Source organism: Amblyomma mixtum, chromosome 1 (assembly GCF_055824585.1).
Source record: "Amblyomma mixtum isolate Tamu chromosome 1, ASM5582458v1, whole genome shotgun sequence".
Classification (NCBI taxonomy): Eukaryota; Metazoa; Arthropoda; class Arachnida; order Ixodida; family Ixodidae; genus Amblyomma; species Amblyomma mixtum.
In genome coordinates this window covers 34,347,291-34,369,544 of record NC_143012.1, presented here as the reverse complement: position 1 = coordinate 34,369,544, position 22,254 = coordinate 34,347,291, and the positions used below count along the sequence as shown (strand labels likewise).

The 22,254-nt window shown below is 46.2% G+C and overlaps 1 protein-coding gene across 4 annotated transcripts in view; it reads left to right on the top strand.

Annotated features, from left to right (window-relative positions):
* The window catches only part of nompA (no mechanoreceptor potential A), a 108,885-nt gene that overhangs the window by 48,365 nt on the left and 38,266 nt on the right, over window positions 1-22,254 (top strand). For 2 of the 4 annotated variants that reach the window (XM_089547450.1, XM_089547449.1), the window contains exons 3-7: window positions 1,330-1,430; window positions 3,073-3,343; window positions 4,404-4,679; window positions 14,835-15,131; window positions 20,441-20,689. In XM_089547450.1, coding sequence (XP_089403576.1) covers window positions 1,330-1,430; window positions 3,073-3,343; window positions 4,404-4,679; window positions 14,835-15,131; window positions 20,441-20,689 — 1,194 coding nt within the window. The remainder of the gene's footprint in view (window positions 1-1,329; window positions 1,431-3,072; window positions 3,344-4,403; window positions 4,680-14,834; window positions 15,132-20,440; window positions 20,690-22,254) is intronic. The other 2 variants (XM_089547452.1, XM_089547451.1) reach the window with 1 other exon arrangement.

Genomic DNA, 22,254 nt, shown 5'->3' with positions numbered 1-22,254 from the left:
TGCCTTGCTTTCGAATGCTAATATCATCGAAAGTCAGTCAGCCATGCGTTGTGTATTTTTTGTTTCTGTCTTATCTGTGTGATATAATCGTTACATCCCTCTCGATAGTGTTAAGAATATCTTTAAAGAGAGGCCCCAAATGACTATCTGCGAAACTACACAGCAACTTCTGGACTGGACTCTTGCACTGGAAAGAAAAATCATAGGTGTAACATTAAGAGACCGGAAGCGGGCACAATGGGTGAGGGAACGAACTCCGATTAATGACATCCTAGTCGAAATCGAAAGGAAGAAATCGGCTTGGGCAGGACATGTAATGCGAAGGCAAGATAACCACTAGTCCTTAAAGGGCAGCTGCAGCACTTTTTTGAGAATTTCGCTATATTCAAGGATTCAAATCCATGTAGGCTGTAGGTAAAGCATGCCAAGTGTTTTTGCACTAGATTTAAAATAGTGACTTAATCGACGATTAAATTTTGCGCTTCTCTTCAATGCACCGGAATAGTGCGGGGAAACTCAGCGTGACGTCACGGAAGGTGTGATTTCAAATTACCGCTGTCGTCAGCCACACCCTGCCTTGACTCGTTAGACGCCCAAACAACTCTCGGCAGGGTTTGCCTTCGGTGGCGTTGGTTTTTTTCCTTCAAAACAGTCGTTCTTGCGTTGGAAATGTACCGATACCTTCGACGACGTCATCATGCGCCCCCCACTTGGCGTTGTGCTCTGCGGATAAGCTTGAAGGGCGTCCGGATTTGAATCGGCGATTACTTCACTATTTCAAGTGCTAGCCCAAAAAGACTTCGCATGCTTTACCTCCAAGTTTCACTCATTAGACCCTCTGAAGCTCGTTGATTTCTAAAACATATGCAGTTTCCCTTTAAGAGTAGCAGAGTGGATTCCAAGAGAAGGCAAGCCTAGCCTGGGGCAGCAGAAAGTTTGGTGGGGGGATGAGGTTAAGAAGTTTGCTGGAATACGGTGGTTGCAGCTGGCAAAGGAGAGGGTTAATTGGAGAGACATGGGAGAGGTCTTTGCCCTGCAGTGGGCGCAGTCGGACTGATGATGATGATGCCTGCAACTCCACGCACGAATGATGACCATCTACGACCTCTCCTTTTGTCAAGAAAAAAATATACTGCTTGTGACGTCCTGGGTGTTGAAACACTGAAACATTGCCAGAAAATGATTGCTTTGTATCGTCGTATGTTACTTTCAAATCATTAGCTGTTTGTGGCTGATACTTTGGCACACTTGAATGACCGAAACTGTTGTTTGATGTGAAGTGCTGTACCCCCCCCCCCCCCCCCCCCCTTTTTTTTTATCCCCTTGCAGCTCAGAGTTGCAACAACGGGGTCGGGAAACTAGTCTACGAAAAAATTTCCGACTACAAGCTCAGTGCTGGGTTCGGCGGCGGGCGGCAGCGCGTCGAACTGGTGAGTACGGAGAGCGGCGAAATGGCTTCGAGACATCATTGACAGCGTCTAAACTTCGTGCTGCTAGTATTTTCCTCAAATGTCCAGGCGAATAACTTATGAAAAAAAAAGAAAGAAAAGGCTTAATAGTGGCCATACAAAACGTTCGGTGGCCTAAGTTACACTTGGTGAGGAAGCGAAATTTCCCCGTATTTTGTTTAGTGTCACGTGACTATGACCTGAGTCTAAGCAGGGGACACACGTACAAGCCCCATTACCTCTGTCAGCATCCAAGTTGTGTCTTTTCAGTTGGCCTGGCTCCGGGTGCTGCGGTAAAATTCTGGGAGTATTGAAACCTGAATATTCGTTCCCATTTTGCTGTGCACCTAACTGCTTAATTTGTCTGTCACATATGTTGTCTGTTGAGCGCAAAAGTTCTTCATGCTACTGTACACAAAATTTTTATTATAATGCGATAAGAGCGGCAGAGCACCCCTTTACACGCTGTGTTATCTGTACGGGCGGATACATTGTTTTGGACTGTTTGTGAATATGAAATGATTAATACTATTTATTAACTAATACTATAGTGTTGCTTGACTCCAAGCAGAAGAGAACGCAAAGAAAAGTACAGACGCCAGTAGAATATATAAACACTAATTAGAACAAAATACAAAAGCATGAGAGAAAGGGAAATTTTTAGTGTTTCAATAACCACATCAACACGGGGGGATCCCCATTATACTTGAACAAATTGTTCGACTAGCGTGCAATTCTTGGAAAGGACCTAACTGCCTAACACACTGTAATTATATTTTATGGAATCTTTTGAATTAACATGTAACAAATACAACAACACACCCTGCATATTAGAAGTCTGACGTGAGTTATCCACGAGGTGCACAGCGAGTCACGTTGTAAGAGTTGCGATCCTTATACCAAGAGATAGACTGTTAGAAGAGAATGGGCAGTCAAACGCAGCTGTGACCCATTACACTTCCCTTCATGGCTACAGACACTCGTCCGTCCCGCTGTAGTTGTTGCGTACCGTACCAACTAGCCCAACAACTTGTCTTGACGCTTTCCCTCGCTTCAAATCAAATCAAATTAAATTTATTTCAACATCACAACGTACATTGCAATGCTGCGGGTGCAGGCAAAAAGCCCTCAGGAGGCTTGACGAGACCTACACCTACCAACAAACACTTGGCAGAAACGCCCCGCCGCGGTGGCTCAGTGGTTACGGCGCTCGGCTGCTGACCCGAAAGACGCGGGTTCGATCCCGGCTTAGGCGGCTGAATTTCGATGAAGGCGAAATTCTAGAGGCCCGTGTGCTGTGCGATGTCAGCGCACGTTAAAGAACCCCACGTGGTCGAAATTTCCGGAGCCCTTCACTACGGCGTCTCTCATAGCTTGAGTTGCTTCGGGACGTTAAACTCCAATAAACCAATAAACCAAACCAAACTTGTCAGAAACAGCTATGATGATCACTATGCTAGGAATGAGCACAAAACAAAGGAAAAACTCGGAAGAACACACACACACAAAAACGGAGGAGAACACGAATGACATGCAATCTTCTTTCAGAGTGAGGAGATACATTCCGAGTTAAGAGTAGCTGGTAAACAGTATTTTTAACATTTGCCGCCCGCAATTTGTTCAGATCACGCGCGCCGAGCAGCCCGTGAAGGTGCTCGAGGAGTGCGTCCGCCGCTGTCAGGAGGACCGGACCACGGCCGTGGCGCAGTGTCTGTCGTTCGACTTCATGCCGGGCCGCCGGAGACCCGCGACGGCCGCCCAGGCGACCGGATCGGCGCCCGTCGAGTTCGAGGAGTCCGTCTGCTACCTCTACTACGACCGGGCGTCGCCCGACGGAGGCGAGACGCTCGTGCGCCAGAACAACGCCTGGCACTTCAACGAAGTCTGCCTCTCCTGTGAGCGCTGCTGCATGCTTGGCTGTTAACGTCCTGTTGTTACGGCGCGACGCGGAAACGAACAACGCAAATGCAGGGGAAGAGTCAGGCACATGCGCAATAGCTGGACGCACCCAGGCGCAGCGTCCGTCTGCTTCTGGTGTATTGTGCTGGAAGGTTAAAAGGGCAAGCACAGAAAGAGAGAGAGAAAGAGAGACAGAAAGGTGAAAAAAAGTGTAGGGAAGTTAACCAGGCAATGACCGGTTGTCTGCCCTACACGTGGGGAGGAGAATGAAATGACATAAAGAGAAAGATAGAGAAATGAAAATTTAGTTTGCGCATAGTGATAAATAGAGCGAGAGAGAGGAAAGTCACAGTTATGGCGAAGAAAGCGTAACTAGAGAATCTACAGTGCGCGAAAGCTCTATGGGAGACTGGAAGAATCTGAAGTTAATCCAAAATGCGTATCCGCCTTTGCATTTTTCCATTTTTGTTTTCCGCACACACTTCGTAGCTGAGAGAAATAAATAATTAATCAAATATTACTCAGTCGAACAAACTTCATCGAAGCCGTAACATCTCTGGGACATCTAAGCTAGAAAAAAAAAAGAACAGCGCTATACTCACTAGGTTTCCGACTCCAGCCATGACGTTAGCCATTGCAAAGCGTGCTTACACATAAACGCTCTTCGCGATACAAGACTCTCGCAAAACGACTTCTTTAATTACGAAAATGTCCTTGTCCACCGAAACAATGTCTGTAGTTTTTGTCGTTGTTTTGAATCAGTGTGCACGTAGCATTGAGAATTCCGCGAGGCATAACGAGTGCAGTTTCTGAAAGTCTTATGGGGCCCCTTCACGTCTACTTTAACAGGGTCCTACCCTCCTGGCCCCTTCTGTATAACGTGAAAGTAAATCACCACCGTGCTGCTGATTTTCTCGTCCTTTCATTTTCCTAGCGCTGTACTGACAAGAACGGAAGTCATGATTCCTGCTTATTAACTTGTTCATCGCCGTTCATCGGCAAACTGATTGTCGCGCCCTCACCGGCTTTCCACCGCGGTGCGTCGTGCGCTTGCAGCGAGCAAGGTGATCACGGAGTGCTCCAGCCGGCTGTACGTGTTCGACCGGAGCCCCGGGTACCGGATGGAAGGCGCGGGAGACAAGGAGGTGTACGCCTCGAACCGCACCGAGTGCGAGGACAAGTGCCTGTCCGAGGTCGGCTTGGTGTGCCGCGCGGCCACCTACGACCGCGCCGCGCAGCTTTGCCGGCTCAGCCCCGAGACCAGGTACATGAACCCCAAGGGATACAAGCCGGACTCCAACGCCGAGTACGTCGAGAACCTCTGCCTGCCCAGTGAGTAGCCGTTTTACAGCGTTATATGTTAATAGTTCTTACCTAGATTCGACGGCGTAAGTCGTCCCCATATAAAAAGATCCCTCCCCCATTTTTTCAGGAAGCTTCCAAATTCATACCTCCTCGTTACCATGAATTCGGGACGGCATCCAGCCAGAGCTGCTAAGCCTAACGACCTGTAGCGCTTCAATGGCAACCACACGGTCATTCGTTCTCCCTTATAAAAATGGTCTATAGACAGTCTATAAACTTCTTATAGACTATATTGTCTTCTTATAGATATTTGTTTTTGTCTATTCATAGCCTATAGCCTATAGACAAAAGTCTACTAAAAGTGTATGGCCATAAATCTATAGATTGGCTATAGACTTTCTATAGGATTTGTATTGGCTATAGACTGTTCTCTAGGATTCGTTTATAGAGAGTCTATAGACTTTAAAGACAGAAGTCTATGGACAGTCTATGGACAGTCTATAGACTGTCTAAAATTTTTTTTGAGGGCTTATTCAAGTCACGGATGGTGCCAACGGGATATTTTTGAATATTCGAAGCCATGCGACACCTGATGGCAGCCAAGGGAACTAGATGCGCTGGTCTCGAATTCCTGGTAATGATGTATGGGTCCTTTATGTAAAATCAACCAGTTGGTATGCGAGCAGTTATAACTACCTTCACAGAAATGGGAGGGAGTGGGCTCGATCCACTACTGATGGCTGTGGTAGCCCAGGTTGCCGCAAAGGATATCGAACTCCCCCGTTTCACACTCTCCCACTCCCCGCAAGTTCCCCAACGACGCCAGGCTTTCTGAACTGCCTATCTTCCCTAAAACCAAGTAAAGATTGCTTTTTAACCTTTCAGATGCGGACCACAAATTGGGTGCAAAAGTAAAATCTTTTTTTCCCACTTGTATAGTGTATGGAGGCGTTTAGTTGGCGTGGCGAGTTCGTTATATCAAGGTCGACCGCCGCAACAGCTTCGTTACAAGTAGTTCGAAAATACACACGTTTTAATGGGGGTGGCGTTGGAGAACTGAGAACCATATAAGAGAGCAAATTGGTTTTTAAGCTCGACGCACCAAATAGTGATGTCCTACAGGGATGCACAATATTTTGGACGGAACGTCTTAATAGATAGTAACTGTCATATTGAAACACTAATATTTGTTAGATAAGCACACAGGGTATCATGATGTAATATTTTTGCCCCCGAAATTGCAAATAAACTGTTCGAAAATGCAGAAGAGAAAACGTCGACGAATAACTTGCATTACTAATTTGCCACGACATCAGCTTGAGCATATTGGTTACTCATTTGTGATGGAACAGCGCAAAACACCGGGATAAGAGGTAAATCAGCGCTTATCTCTTGTCCCGGTGTTTTGCGCTGTTCCATCGTATTACTAATTTGCAAGCAAATTCCAAATCAGGAACGATGACAAGTAAACGTTCAGACAGACTTAACTGAAACGTGGTTTTGTTAAGTGACTAACATCATAAAGGTCAAGTACCTTATTGCCTCGCGCCACGATGTCGATCGATCTGGCGAGAACAGCAAACGCGTTCGTTTCATTGCGAGTTTTTCGCCTAAAAATATGCGTTTCTGCGGCGAACAAGTGAACAAATGAATTCGGGTTGACCGATTAATCGAATGCAATGAATAAATTAAATACTCAGGAGCTCAGTTAATTGCCATAAAGCGAGTAAAAGGAGGCAGAGACTACGGGTTTACGAGGAAAGACAAGACTTAACAAGAGGAATGGGATCAAAAGTGTACTATTGTCGTATACAACTCAAGAAAGAAGCGGCAGTTATACCTCAAAGGAGGCCTATCAAGCCAATGGCGTCGACCGATTTTCGTGTGGTTTGGTTAATACGTGGTTAATACCGTGTCATTGGGGATGAACCACATATCGCTGGGGATTAAATGCGGATTGACCGCGAGGTCCTGAAAATCGGCCGACGCCGTTGGCTGGACTGCCGCTTCTTTCTTGAATTGTTTCCGACTATAGTGACATGCTAGTAGGAACACCAGAGCGATCTTGACTGCTCAACCTACTGAATATATGAAACTGGAGGCCGCCATGTCAAATGGTGACAGTTGCTATACTCGGCCCCAACAAATTACGGCTCAAGGCTTTGCCCATATTTGTCGAGTTTCTCGATCGACTACAAATAGAGATGTCCACGCAGGACGAGTGAGCTAATTAATAAATTCGAGGGGATCGATTATTAGAGCGCACTTAATCAATGAAATGCTCATATGAGTATATACTTAATTTGGTAACACGAGGAAGGGTGTCGCAGGGACAGAAGGTAGATAAACTCCGGATGGCAAAAGAGGTGGTCTCTCCCGCATCACTTGTGTGTCGCCGGTATGGTGACAGAGAGAGGATTTCCATGGAAAAATAAAGTCTCAGCGAAAGAGATCTTCTCGATTATCTACTAATGACTGCTGGTAAGATATCGAGAGCAGCCGTGACTATCCTGCAGTGATATCCGAACCTGGAGGCCGCCACGGTAATTATACAAAATTAGAATATAGAACTGCTTTCAATGACGGCCAAACGCTATATCTGTGTGCTAGCGCAGACTGAACGAGCCAGGTGTAGGTAGCTTCGTTGCAACATTCACGGCTCATTGCATAGCAGGCATATCCAGACGAAGCGGCGAGCCAAACTTCATGAGCCGTCGGGGTAATCGGCTGCATAAAAATGCTAAAAGCAGCAAAGGGCAACCCATGCCAGTGCGCCGGGAGTCACGCTTATACACACGCATAAATTTAGCTCTGGGATCCCGTTCCCTAGCGTGCCACTGCTCCCCCTCACACTCGACCTCTCTCCAGGCACTCAAAAACAGGGCAGGGAGGCCCTTCACACTTGCTTGGCAGTCTTAAGGGATTCAACAGACAAATACTTAGCGGCATTCCTCTCTTCGCTGCGCATGTGCGCAGCGGCGCATGCGAGCACAAAAACAAGGGGGAGGGTGGGGGGGAGGTTTGCCAACCGGGTCAGTCTCCGTCAACAGTAGCGGAGGAAGCGAAGACGACGAGAGGGAAAACAGAGGAGAGGCGAGTCCGACAACAACTAAGATCGACCGTAAATCAGGCCTGAAGAGAGGGTACTCTGCTATCCTTGCCAGGACTAGTAAGCCGGATGCCTTCGCGAGCTAATTCCGGACTTGTGTGGTTGAAAGAAAGCGAACTTCAACTTGCCCGACGGTTTGAGACTCGGTCGAGAATGTTCTGCTCCTGTATACTTGTTAAAAGGTCACGGCCAGAGAACTAGGCAGTGCTTCACTGAAGCTGCCGCTGAAGATCGTTGCAGAATTGAGTGGAGTCGCGTCCTGTTACTAACGAAACTTTCCGTATTCCCCACTAGAACAAGTGACTTGCGCGTGTAGCGACTTGAACAATGGTAAATAAACATAGGAAATAGCTTTAGACATTAGACATTGAAGCCTGAGAAATGAATTCCACCAGTTGCCGTAGGGCATTTATACCCGCTTTCTCTCTTTACGTACGGCGCCCATTTATAATAGGCCATGATGCGTGTTTATGCTATATTGAGGGTGCCTGTATTTTTTCCCTGACATTTCATTGGAAGATTGCGACAGTGTCTTTCCTCTCTGCGCATCAATGACCACTGCCAGGAATTCTATAACACGGCTAGCGGCTGTCAGATCATATTAGTGAAACGTTTGGAGTAAGACCAGCAACTGCTCTCTGCTGTGATCTTAATTTTTGGACACTTACTGGCTGTAAATCCTTGGCTGCTGCGCGGGGCGGTCGGGATGTGCAAATCAGTCACTTTTGCAAGATCGCTATCTTTGTCTTTCAGACAACTCAGCATGGCTGCTTTGTGTAACACTATAACACTACAACAGAATGACATTATAACAGTGGCGCTGCAACAATCCACGCAGGATTCCGAGATCTGAGATGTAATTTCGGGTGAATTTAGCGCGCACAGATAAGTGCACTGATAGTATTCCAAATTGTAATAAGGGAGTAATTACTCATTGAGCTAGCTTCAAATAGGGCTGGTTGGTTATTGTCGTGTTCTTGCATCGTTTCACTTTTGAAGAGCTTCGACACAAAACGAGAAACATGCATAGAACAGTGATGGGCATTAGTGGTCTGTGCTCTTCCAGTTTTGAGTCGGCGTTTTTCAAAACCGCGACAATACAAGGCAGATAAATACACTCGCAAAAAAAAAAAGAAAGAATTCGCCTCATAAAGGTGTTTTCCTGTGGGCATATTTCCTTTGTGCACTAGCCTGTTCGCTCTAAATTCATCTGAAATAGCATGTTTCCAATTAGGGGAGAATTTATGGTGACGTTATGTAAAAATTGAATATAAGTGTATACGATTGAACTAGTTCTTGGTGCCGGCTGGTCTTTGTCACTTTGCATGCGTAGAGACAATGGTAAGGCACTAAGGGAAAACATGCCTGGCAGGGATGACGCGTATGAACTATGGAGTGCTGCGTACCGGTTTATGCATACAGCTCCTCCTTGATGACCTCCGATATGTACTAGGTCAGTTCAGACTGACCACTTTATGGCGGTCTCTTTTTTTTTCGTTTTGGTCGTACTTATACTACTTGCGCATTCGCCTCTGCTCTTGAAAGGTTATCGTAGATGGTTTTGCGGCAAACTAATGTAGATTCACTACTGCCGGTCCAAAAAGAAAGATTGAGCAATACGCGCTCTAGGTAAGAAAGTTGTGCGCACTACTTAAAATTTTATGGCATAATAAAAGTACGAAGACTACTTAAATACAGACTCAGCCTTAAAGTTTGCCGCCAGTTCCGGCTTGATATTATGCTGCTTTTGAAACAAACGATCACAAAAAACAAGTACGTATGGTCTAAGGAAGAATACTATAACCAAGCTCCGACCTCGAATGAAGTGCGGATATCAGAGATGAACCTGTGTAATGCTACCATTACCAAATCATTCAGGTCCCGATGAGCAATGCTACTTCACTAAGTAAAGTTGAGAAAATATTCAAGAAACTGTTCGGAAAAGAACAGTCGAGCACTATAATAATGAAGACATCTGCTACCAAGTTTCAAGTGACCATATATGCCCTCGTAATTGTAATTAAACATTGTTTTCGTCACCATACGTTTTAAGTAGCGCTTGTATACCAAGCTTTGGTTTTACGTTCCTATAAGCCTTGCTTTGTGTAATTTGTTTTTTTCCTCAGATAAGTTCTGTTTGTAATAGGACATTTATGCTGTTTTGATCTGTGCTTCAGCGTCAACCGCTGTTTTCCCAAAGTGCGGTGAAAACTGGTCAGGCGTTTTTTTACAGTTAATCATGAACCCAAGGCAGTCAATCGTCCTGTAATATTATCTTGAATAAAGTACAAATACGATGCTTCGCACACCCTTTTCAGGCTACAAACAGTCGCAAAGCTTCACTGCAAAATCAACAATGCCCACAGTATTAATACTAGCATTATAATAGCCTTTATTACCATTGTCAGAACGAGCAGGTGGTCCTTTAAGCGTGCAGAAAGAGATGCCAGAACGATGGCTTGGCAAAACCGTAGACTCCTCTTTAGAGCAACCGAAACCAAATAAAAAGTACATGAAGAAACTTCACTGAGAACACATTTGCAAAAACAGTTCTTAAAAATAATATATATATATATATATATATATATATATATATATATATATATATATATATATATATATATATATATATATATATACATAAAGCAGCGGCTGAAATGGCATGGCTTCTTGCAGAAACCAGACGTAACCGTGTTAACTCGCTCACTAACAATCCCTACAGAGAGCAGGTGGCTGTTCTCTCTGAATACAGGTCGCTAACGACATCCTCGACTTGTGACACATCGGCATTATTCAAACATTCAGACATCGCTTTATTTTATTTCCCTAACCAATTGTTCTGAGTTTGTTAACAAAGTTGAACTGCTTTGAGGTCGCGACCTGACGCGCTGCCAGGCCTTTTTATACGCGGCAACAACGATCAGCATTACGAAGCAGCCTCTCAATGAATACCGCCTTTCCCGTAAGCTTCGTGGCTACAGCGAGGAGAACAGCTTCCAGACGTCGCGGCGAGATGGCGCCACATGCATCGGATGCTTCTATGCTGTCGTTTCGTATGGTTCTTGCATTTGGACTTGCGAAACCTTTGATGATCCTAGAATTATGCCGCCTTATGTGTGACGCAACTGCTCTCTAAAAACGCCACCAGTATCGAAAGTTTTAGACGTTTTGTTAGTTGCCTTGGTTACTGTAGTTTAGTGCACTTGCAGTGATGGGGTTTCCTGGGTTTGCGGAAGGGTTAATTGTCCTATAGTATAGGAATAGTGGCACTATTTATGTGGAGACAAAAATGTATAGGGCGCTAACGTTTCAGACTCATGTGAGCAAGGTCGTGTCCGACTCACGATCACGGAGAAGTCATGACTTGGGATTGCCTTTTGTTTTCACGCCTGAAACTGGGCTCTTCCTGAAGAGCGGTGGTCGCTTCTTCGCCGCCGAGGACCCCTAAAGCCAGAAAGCTATCTTTTTTTTATGTTTTCTACGTTGTCCATGTGTTTGCGGTATTTGTTCGAATGCCTTGGCTTAGATACCACACATAAAATAAAGAAGTCCTAAGACAGACTGCTTTCGAAAGGGTGACTCGAGGCTTTGCAAAGGTGAAACGTATACCCTCTGGCATAAGTCCGTGTACTGAGTGCGGACAAAACACCTACTGCTTTCTATCCACGCAGCGTAAGAAGAAATGCCTTTATCTCAGATGCCGTATTGTGATGGAGGGGGAAGATAAGCGCCACAGCGCTCTTATCTCTTGCGCCATATTAAGAGTAGGTCGAAGGCGAGTCAGGACAGCGCTCACGAGGGTGGGGGAGACTGAGCATTCTCGCAGCTTCTCGGCCGAAGTCTGTGTGCCCCACCGCATCGCGTATGCGGCCACGCTTCGGCCTCTTAGGTGGCTGGGCACGCTCAGAGTTTATCTCGCTCAATCTTTTTTCTTCGCCTTCGGGCGACTGTAGATCCGCCATATAGGCGGATAGTCGTAGCAGCAGATGGCGTGAAATACCACGTAGATCAATCATTGTAGGCGGTAGAAACTCGTGTCAAAGCGGCATAAAAAAATCAACCAATAAAAGCCGCTGCGGGATGCTAGACAACGAGGCACCAGACATTTGATGTTAATTTCTAGTCAGTTGCTAGTGCTACAAAGGAGGTCGAAATGGACGACTGAACAGTGACTTGCTGGACATGCTCGGCTTGTTTAGGAATGTGTTCTATTACACACCTGACGTTGCATTTCGGTAGCTTCTGTACATGTGGCCTAAAATTTTACGAGTCATGATGCACTCTAACCCTCGTAGTAGTCTTTCGCCCTTGGTGGCTCTGCTGGCTAAGCCAAACCGAGAGGAAATAGTCTTTGGCACATTGTCCGTCAAAGCCTATTACCTATTTGACACATTGTGTGTCAAAGCCTACACATTCTGTGTTATTTGACGCATTTGACCCCCCCCCCCCCCCCTCCATTTCCTCGCGTGCATGCACGCTTACACGCAGACATGAATCGCTGCTATGGTTCTGTCGTCGGGGCACGGGATGCTGAGCACGAGGTAATGGGATCGAATCCCGGGCCGCGGAGGCTCCACATCGATAAAGGTGAATGCAAACACACGACGGTGTGCTGGTCAACGTCAGTGCACGATACAGACCCACCCCAGGTGGTATAAATCAATTTGGAGCCCTCCAGTCTCATAGCACATCTGTAGCTTCGAGATGTTACGTCCCGCATACCATAAAATACCATACCACACCATACCATATCATATCATGCCATACCATGCTACACTGTGTCAAACCATACCATGCCTACCATATCCTACCATGCTCTACCATATAAACCATACCACGCCACACTATACCAGACCAATCCGTACCATACGACGCAATACCATCTCCTGACATGCCATACCAAGTATACCATACCACGCCACACCGTACCGTCCATGCCATACCACGTCCTTCCATGCCATACCAAATATATAGCATACCATGTACACCATACCACGCCACACCGTACCACCCAAGGCATACCATAGCATGCCGTACAATGTCCTACTATGCCACACCATATATACCATATCGTGCCATACTATGTCTAGAATACCACACCATACCATGCCATAGCATGTATACCATACCATGCCACAACGTACCATACAAACCATACCATACCATGCCGTACCGTGTCCTACCATGTCATATCATATATACCATACCATGCATCCCACGCCATACCATACCATCCAAGCCATACCATGCCGTGCCATGCCGTGCCCTGCTATGCCTATCCCAGGACCCTTTAGGCACAGACACGAGCGCGCTTTCAGTCTTTCTCTTTATGATTTCATTACAAGCCCTTTCTTCCGACTTCGCGACTTCAAAGCAAGGAAACATTGTGCACAAAAACAGCCTTTTCTGTGCGCACTTTGAATCGCCAGCTGTGGCACCATCTAACTCAAGCAGGAGTATTTGTCAGAAACTGTAAACAGCTATCGGTCATCCATCAAACCGGTCTATTTTTTTCTTTGAGCTCTCTCGCCGGTTGACAGCATGCTCGCCGAGGCGCCGTTACCAGCAGGCGGAAAATGTTGCTGCGCAGTCGCCAAAGAAGAAACGAAAGAAGAGCCCACAAGCACAAACAATGTTATCGTCGGAGCCACGTTGTGAGCGTTCGAGATAAAGAAGAAGATGACATTAAGCTCCGAATGCTGCTGGAGCCGGCAAATAAAGAAAAAAGAAAAAAGGAATCAAATGCCGAGGCTTTTCTGTTTCGGGTGAAAAGGCATTTCCTAGAAACGTCAGCTAGCTTCGAGACCGGGGCGGGCAGGCATTTTCCAGAGGGCTATGGGGCAACTCCGCGATGCCAGTTGGACTTTCGCAACGCCTTAAGTGGCAAGCGACCGAACGCGACAGCGGCTGCATTTCAGGGCGCCTTTCTGTCGATGTGTTGAACGCGGCACACATATATGCGTGTCAGCCCCAAGCGTCACTACCACGGACGTTGACGTGTTCCTTTGTTTGTTCGTCATTCGGGCCCATTATGATCCTTACACTATTGATGAATGACTACTAAAACATCCCTGTTGCTTGTTCAAGATTTGTAGCCTACTGGGTTTTCAGAGTGTACCTTTAATACGGGGATATCACTTAAGAAAGAAAACGACAGAGGGCGGTTGTGTTGGAGGAAGGGATGCACGCACGCACACGCACACGAGAGAAAGAAAGAACGCATGTCTGCCAGCACTCGGCTTTTAGGTTACAGGCACACTGTATGTCTTCGCCTAATGAATAAAGTAGTAGTGAAGCTAAACCAGTGATAGCCCGAGACGCCGCAGCGAATTTTAATTTACAAGGTGTTAGGTTTCTTTGTTTTGTGCACACAGATATACGAGTAAATGGCTTGCCAGCAACAAGCTTCGGAAAATACGGATGCAAGCATACTGTTTGCCATCATACAAGCAAGCATACTGATGTCTCCAGCAGTAAAAGACTGGCACAGAAAACGACTGCGACAACTCGGATATAACGAACTTTACAGCGTCGGCCTGGGATATGCCAACGCATTTAAACGACCCACCGTGGATCGCCTTAGAGTTTTTATTTAGAAGTTGATACGGTGCAGAATTTGCCGGCTGAATAACTCAAGGCTAATTCCACCTGTAACTCACAACCACCTCAACTTCTGCATATCTATTAAAAAAAAATTCGCTGTGGCTTAGCTTGGTTAAGCCCGGTAATTGAGAAAGCAGTATCCGTACCTACACCATGGTACAGCTGGTCCAATCCCATCCAATCAAATCCAATCCAATCCAATGCAATCCAGTCCAATCCAATGCAATCCAATCCACTCCACTCCAATCCTATCAAATATAATCCAAATCAATCCAATTCAATGCAACCCAATCCAATGCAATCCACTCCAATCCAATCCACTACAATCCAATCCAATGCAATCCAATGCAATGGAATCCATTCCATTCCAATCCTATGTAATGTAATCCAAACCAATCCAATGCAATCCAATCCACTCCAATCCAATGCAGTCCGATGCAATCCAACTGTACCTCCTCTTCCCCGCGCAGGCTCCCAACTGTGCACCACGACGGCGTTCATCCTGGAGGCCGGCAAGGAGTTGGACGGTGCCTTCGAGCGCGAGGTGGTGTCCACGCGGGACCTGCAGGAGTGCTCCAACTACTGCACGCGCAGCCTGCCGGACCGGGGCTACTTCTGCCGCTCCTTCCTGTTCGACGACAAGGCGCGCACCTGTACCCTCTACGACGAGGACCCGCTCGGCTACGGCGAGGGCAGCGAGGGCCACAAGCCGCTCAAGAGCAGCACGGGTGACCTCTACCGGGTGCTGTGCGGAAGCTCCGACCGCGGTAGGCCGAGCCCCGCTCTCGCCACGGTGGCTACCCCCCCCCCCCCTTTCCTATATCTTGAAGTGCCTTTCCATTTGAGGATGACAAACATTCAGTAATGAAATGATAGAGGGCTCCAAATCCAGAGTCAAGGAAAAGGTTCGACCCTTATAAAAATGGTCTATAGACAGCCTGTAGACTTCTTATAGACTGTTGCCTTCTTGTAGATATTTATTTTTGTCTATTCATAGTTTATAGACAAACCCTATAGAGAGCAGTCTATAGGGCAATACAAACCTTATAGACAGTCTGTTGACAATCTATAGATTGATGGCCATACACTTTTAGTAGACTTTTGTCTATAGACAGTCTATACACTTCTTATAGACTGTTGCCTTATAGATATTTCTTTTTGTCTATTCATAGTCTATAGACTGTCTATGGACAAAAGTCTACTAAAAGTATGGGGCCATCAATCTATAGATTGTCCTATAGACTGTTGCCTTATAGATATTTTTTTGTCTGTTCATAGTCTATAGACTGTCTATCGACAAAAGTCTACTAAAAGTGTGGGGCCATCAATCTATGGATTGTCTATAAACTCTCTATAGGGTTTGTGTTGTCTATAGACTGTTCTCTAGGGACTTTCTATAGAAAGTCTATAGACAGTCTATAGATTGTCTAAAGAAATTTTTGTAAGGGGAGGAGAGGCTTTCTGAGGTGCCCGATGCTCAAGATCATGCTTAAGAGAGACATGGTGTTGCGATAGAGTGGTAGACCTCCACGAGGTTCGTAAATGTATGATCTAGAGGTGAGGTATAGTCGAACTCCTAATCGGAATCCAGGTACCTGCTGCAATCAGTCTCTGGCGATTATGAAAACGAGGCACTGTAGAGGTATATGGTTTACAGTTAGCCATTGATGGCGCTGTAGAACCCTTCTTTCTTGATGCATAGATAAAGACGGATTAATTTCATAGTCGCAAGCCGCATGACGGTCTCCTAACCTCCCTATTCAGAATCCTTGACGGCCTCTTAAACATGGCTTTTAAACATAGGGACTCTACGGAGAACTTCGGAACTTGTAGGGCGGATGCAAGGCCATGGAGACCAGAAGCGGCAAGGAAACCATTAGATCAGCCAAGCAGAAGGGAGGAAGGAATCGGTGTGTATCGCGTGACAATTGCGGAGCTTAGCTTCAAGTTAGAGAACGAGCTCGCTCATAACCTTTTCCCTTCTTCGTAATTAGGGGCTTGCGTAAGCCAGTACCACAGACTTAGAGAGGTGTGGTTGGATGACTACTTGGAAGTGATATATGTAATGCAAGGTCGAAAATGCTTATATTATTTTTCAGTTTATTCAGAGATAACTCGTGCTATGCCTCCAGTATATGCCTGTAGAATTCCAATGCAGTTTAAGTTTAAAAGTACACAGCTATGCTCAGTGGTATTGTAGCATCGCCAGAGGGAATGGCACACGCCTGCTCAATACTGTGGTTGCCCGCCACGCGTGCAACCTTGTAGTTCTGAGTTATTGCCTGCAAAACAGAATTTCCGCCATGTCCGAGACTACTGGGGCGACTTTGCTGCATGAATGCACGCTCCTTTTCTACCCCCACAGCGTAGACTTCTTCAAGAGTGGAGGTCCTATTGAGCTGTTTTCTTGGCCACCATCAGTTCTTCTTTTGTCCAGAAAAATACTCTCGGGCGACAAGACTGGACAGCTATGAAAGCTGCTGGATTAGTTTACTAAACTAATGACAGGTGAGGCTCTTTTCTGACATAAAATGCCCACCGAAATGAGCTATTCCTTTTACCTTCGTAAACAGTGGGGTAAAGATTCAAAGAAAACAACTCTCAACACTCTTCGACTTCAGACGACGACCCGGACCATGGTCGGGAAGTAAATGCTTTTTCTCTGTCACACACGACACGGCACTCCTGCAACACTAGGAACTATGAAGTTCCGCACAAGTATATATCATACAACGACTTGGTTGAAAGGTAGAACGTTGCCTAGTCAACGCATCATAGCGTGAATTTAACAGCTGCGGTTCGGGTTTGCAAGCTAACAAAATGACAGGGCACACATTATCCATAACGCCTGCCCTGTCCCACCGTCCCGAGGGTCGTGTGTTTTGTAGGAGGCATCTGTAGTTTTATCGTGTATTTTCACATTGATATCTTTCCAGAGAGGAAGAATAAATTTCCGGTGGATATATGTTGTCGGGTGGGTTGGTTCACCATGTTGCAATGCCTTTGTGCCATCCGTTTTTTTCTGCGTTTGCACGGGCGCGCTTGTTCGCCTTGTTACAATGCCTTTGAGCTGTTCCCTTCTTTGTGCGTTCTCCCCTGTGGGCTGTTTCAACAACTTACAAAACCTCTGTGCTATCTCCTTGATTCTATCTGCCCTATATCCTCACGCCCTCTGCCTCTGCGGCCGGAATCACGTGGAAGGAATGTTCTTGACTGGTATTATGAACTGCTATTTGCTACGACACTTAATGGGTCCCAACATGTTTCAGCAACTGAACCTTCCATGTTATAGGTAATGTGTCTTCTTTTGGTCAAACGAATGCCGTATACGATATCTATGCAGTCAGCGACCACGTCTGACCCAAGAAAAACAGACAAACTAGCATGGCTTCAGAGTTGTAAAGAGAAGTCTGGTGTAGATGATACCTTTCCCACGACAAGCTTTTCAGAGGAACTCTGGTTAGGGTACGATTGTGAAATAGCCTTTGGCTGTGATCCGGTTGTTAACGAGAAAGCTCAGATTTCATCCAGGCTGGGCTTTAGGAGCGTTACAGCTAATATTCGATAGCATTGTTGCCCTTTTAGTATGGCTAAAGTGTCAGCGATGTTTTCTTATGCATGACAACTTAACACGTAAATGTGCATTTGAGAAAAAGAGTACTAATCACTTGGATGTGCGAAACTAGCTCTAATTTGTTGGAATGGCTTATTATATCTCAGATGCACTGGACTCTAGTTATTATCATGTAATTATCTTCATATATGAACGCGATAGGTCTGTTATATCCTACCTTAGTAAGAGAGTGTGTGCATGGAGGGCGGAGAGGGAGTGAAATTTTGTGCATATAGCGTTAAAATCTCTATAATCACTAAAGCAGTTCCAATAAACCAGCGCTTAGGGCAGATGGACATTTGTTTAACGAGTGACTAGAACAAGTTTTAAAAGCTGCTTTGTTTCGAAAAGTTAGGTTATGAATTCAGCCGGAAGAGTTGCACAGAATGGACGATTGTTCATATCGAGTGCTATTTTATGATTAGATGGTCTTTATTTAAAGAAAAAAGTGATTTATTGGTCACAAGCGTTTGTCCTATACCAGTGCGAATAATAATAGACCTAAAACTATCTAACATGTTTTGTATTCATAACCAGGAGCAATCTCTTAATGGTACACTAAGAGCGGTACGATGATATATACCTTTATATATACCTTACGCGCTCAGTTCACTTGCAACTTATTTTAGGAAGCTCGTGCTTTAAAGCGAGACGCCCTTGCTTTCCAGTTTCTCTGCCGGCTGCTTTTTCTCAGTCCCCCAAGTCTGTTTCTATTCTAGCCCTCTGGGCAAGCAGCGAACCATAACCGATCGTCTGCTGCTCAACAATGGCCTTTATCTCCTCTCTGCCATCCCGGCATCTGTCACTGGTTCCGAGGCGGCGTCGCAGATATATGCTTTCTTGCTAACACGCTGAAAAGTTCCTTCGCTCGCAGCCACCTTTCGATTGTAATATACAGTCGGGCGCAAAATTCTCTAGGACGCGTGAGCCACAAACTAAGCCGATGGCTCTATAAGCTGCCGGATCGAGGTCACACTTGAGGAGGTGAAAGTCGAACTCGCGTTGTGTAATGTGTAGTAGTGAAATGATGTGAGTGCTGGCAAACATGCCGTCTACAGGCCTAAACCGCTTTCCGAGCGTCCTAGATACTTTTGTTGCCGATGGCACCTGCCCTGAACCTAATCTCTTTTGGAGCTTTCGAATCTTCTCAGTTGAGCCGCAATCGTAATCATGCAGTTGCGATTCCTAGTAGGTCTCTCAAAACCACGCCTTGTATTGGCTATCAAACGATATGAGTTTATTCGAAACACCATCGTGTGCTGAGTCCACACTTTCATAATCTTCCGTTTTTTTTTTTTATATCGGTATGAGTGGCACTGACAGGCCTGAATATTTTCGTGCCTCTTAATATCATTTTTTTTCTTTACCTCCTTCGGTCCTTAAGTTTTGCAGTACCTAAAGTGCAAACATACCTTTCTTCTGCGAACCACTTGCGCTATCACTACGGGAAGGCTATAGTTCCTGAACAATTGAACTTACATTTTAAGCCTTGCTATATGTAGTCGTGGTCCCTATTCACTGTCCTGAGCATCTGCCTTCACTGATCCAAAGGGGTGCTTATTTCATTTTTGCCCGTACTTCCGGTGGACGCTGCTCTTTGCTGGATCAGTGCATCACAGGTATCATTACTTTTCCTGAGAGAAACAGCACAGGTAACCGCTTTTATGGGCAGACAGGAAACCTTTTTTCTCCTCAAGCCTTTCTGCTATTATGCTACCTTTAGTAGTAAATGAAGGCGTTTTCAAAATTCTCGCGTCCTGCTCTGTTTATTTCGCTTATTTCCTGCCGTTCACACTTCCACACTCTGCCGTTTCGTTGTAACAAATAATTGTGATACATCGAAATTTTTTTTCTTTGCACCTTTACTTCTTTCAGTACCTTCTCTGCTTTGGAATTCACGCATGCGTCCAGTTCTATGGGCTATGCTGCTTGCAGATGCCATGCTTTAGTTCTTCTTCCGCGCACTTCTAAGTATTTCATCACTGCCTAGGCCATTGCCTCAAGCTCACCTTTCAAGTTTGCAACAGATCTGCGACAGCAAGACGGCCTCGCAATAGGAGCCGAAACTTCTTTGCCTTCCTGCCTTTACAATCTTCGCCACTTCGGCGCTCATGCACTTGCCCAAGTCCAGACGTGACAGTGTTCGCATCTGCTCAGTTCTTGCTTCTTTGCGTGCGAACTTCTCGCTGTCTCTGTTCTTGCCTCGGTCAATGCCTCCTCCGCATCTTCTTCCATTCATCCCGGGGATCCAAGGCAGAAAAGCTTCTCTCGCTGAAAAACCCTTTGCCTCCTCGCCTTCAGTGTTCATCTGTCCATTTCGAACGCACATGCATGAAATGGATGGATGTAATGGATGGAAGATGTCCGACCGCGCCGCGCGACATCTGGCGGCAGCGGCGCGCGTCGCCACCGCGAGTGTTGTGTGCCCCGTGATGTCGGCCGCCTTTTGGCCTCCTCTCGTAGACGTGCTGCTCAACAACGCCACGTTCGAGTGCTACCGGCGCAAGCGGCTGGACGGCTCTCACCAGGTGGAGGTGAAGGCGTACTCGTTCCACGAGTGCTTGGACGAGTGCATGCGCCGCTACGCCAGGGACTGTCGCTCGGTCGAGTACTCGTCGCGCTACCAAATGTGCCGCTTCAGCTCCTACGACGGCCAGCCCAGGCCCAACCTCATCGACGACGACCACTACGACTTTTACGAGTTCAAGTGGTGTAAGTAGGACGCGCTGGCGGCCGCAGATTCACTGGATGGTTGAGCGCTGTGCCTTGCATTACTGACGTTGGAAAAGGAGATAAGACAGTGGGTAGTGCGAAAATTGACTATTTTTTTGAACGGAAAAAAGTTTACGAAGGCTAGTTTTTTCATATATTGTAAGATATCACTATAACAGTCAATATATCAGCATATCTTCCATGAGCAGGATTGTATTGTTTTGCTATTAAGGTTTTTGCTACAGTCATAAACGTTCCCCACTGGTTTTCTATGACAGGCTTAACTGCTCGAGGCGAGCGATGGAAAATCTTTAAAAGAAAGATATTGCTACGCATCGGAAGAATGGACTATTATCTTCAATATATCCGTTACAGTACTAACTCAGAATGTTACAATATTGAAAATATTTGCTCAAGAATGTTCGACATGCTTGATGCGTTAGCATTATAGTACAGCTTAGGTGAAAACACCGCGTTCTGTGTATCCGAAGCCTCCAGTCACCTTCAACCCACACACCTACCCATCCACCCACCCATCAGCCTCTACCTTCAACCCACTTCTGGATTCCAAAAGGCATCCACACATCCACCCACCCCCGCACTCACTTTTACCCTCAACCGAAATGCTACACCCTCCAGAAGCCTCGAACCACTAAAAGACCACGGAGCCGAGGAACCCAAAAAGCAACTGCAAAACCAAATTCAGTGATGCAGTGGGAAAACAATCATTGTAAAAGCGGAGATGTGAACGTGAAGCGAGATGTTAAGCGAACATCGTAAACGCAGATTTGTTGTCTCACACTGTGTGATGGCCCGTCATTTTTTTTTTTTTGGGGGGGGGGGGGGGGGGGGGCGGGGAGGAGAAAGTGTGTTGCTTTTTCCAGAAATGTGAAGCCCCACACTGTTGGCGGGACCACGCAGGGTAATCAAAAATTGTTTCCCGCTCACTAAAAGCTAAAACCCTAATAGCAAACTATTTAATTTTGGCATTTCATCCTGTCAACTCTTGCGTTTGTCTCCCGTAGCAGGGCAGCGCGCTATTCAGAATACCGTTCCTCCGGAAGTCCTATTTGATGAGACTTTGTCCCAGCCCAATGAAGTCCTGGGCTAGTTGGTCCGTCATGTTCAAGGGCAAAATGAACTGCGACAGGAACAGGACGTGGCAAGAGAAATGGACAGGACAGACTTTGTCGTCCAGGATTCCGCGTAGCCAAAGAAAGTAGCCATGACCTGTAGTCCTATTAGTTGGTTCACCTGTATTGCTAAGTGGCTAAGTGACGCTGACAAGGAAAGCCGCGGGGACATTTGTCCTTGAAGAGAGCCCGACATGCCCCACGTGTGCTTAGAGGGTGGCAGCGAGATTAGCGCTGTCATGGACGTTTGCCAGAAGGCATGAAAGGCGCGGACGTTTTGAACAGTCACAAAAACTGTGTCTCAAAACTTGCTGGCGCTCAAATTGAAGCTACAGCCGCTGTCTGCAAACCAAGAACCGACTACTCAAAGCTGCTTGCCAGTTTGAATGATGATTGCTTGGCTAGCGCTGGAGTTTGACAGTCGTGATAAAC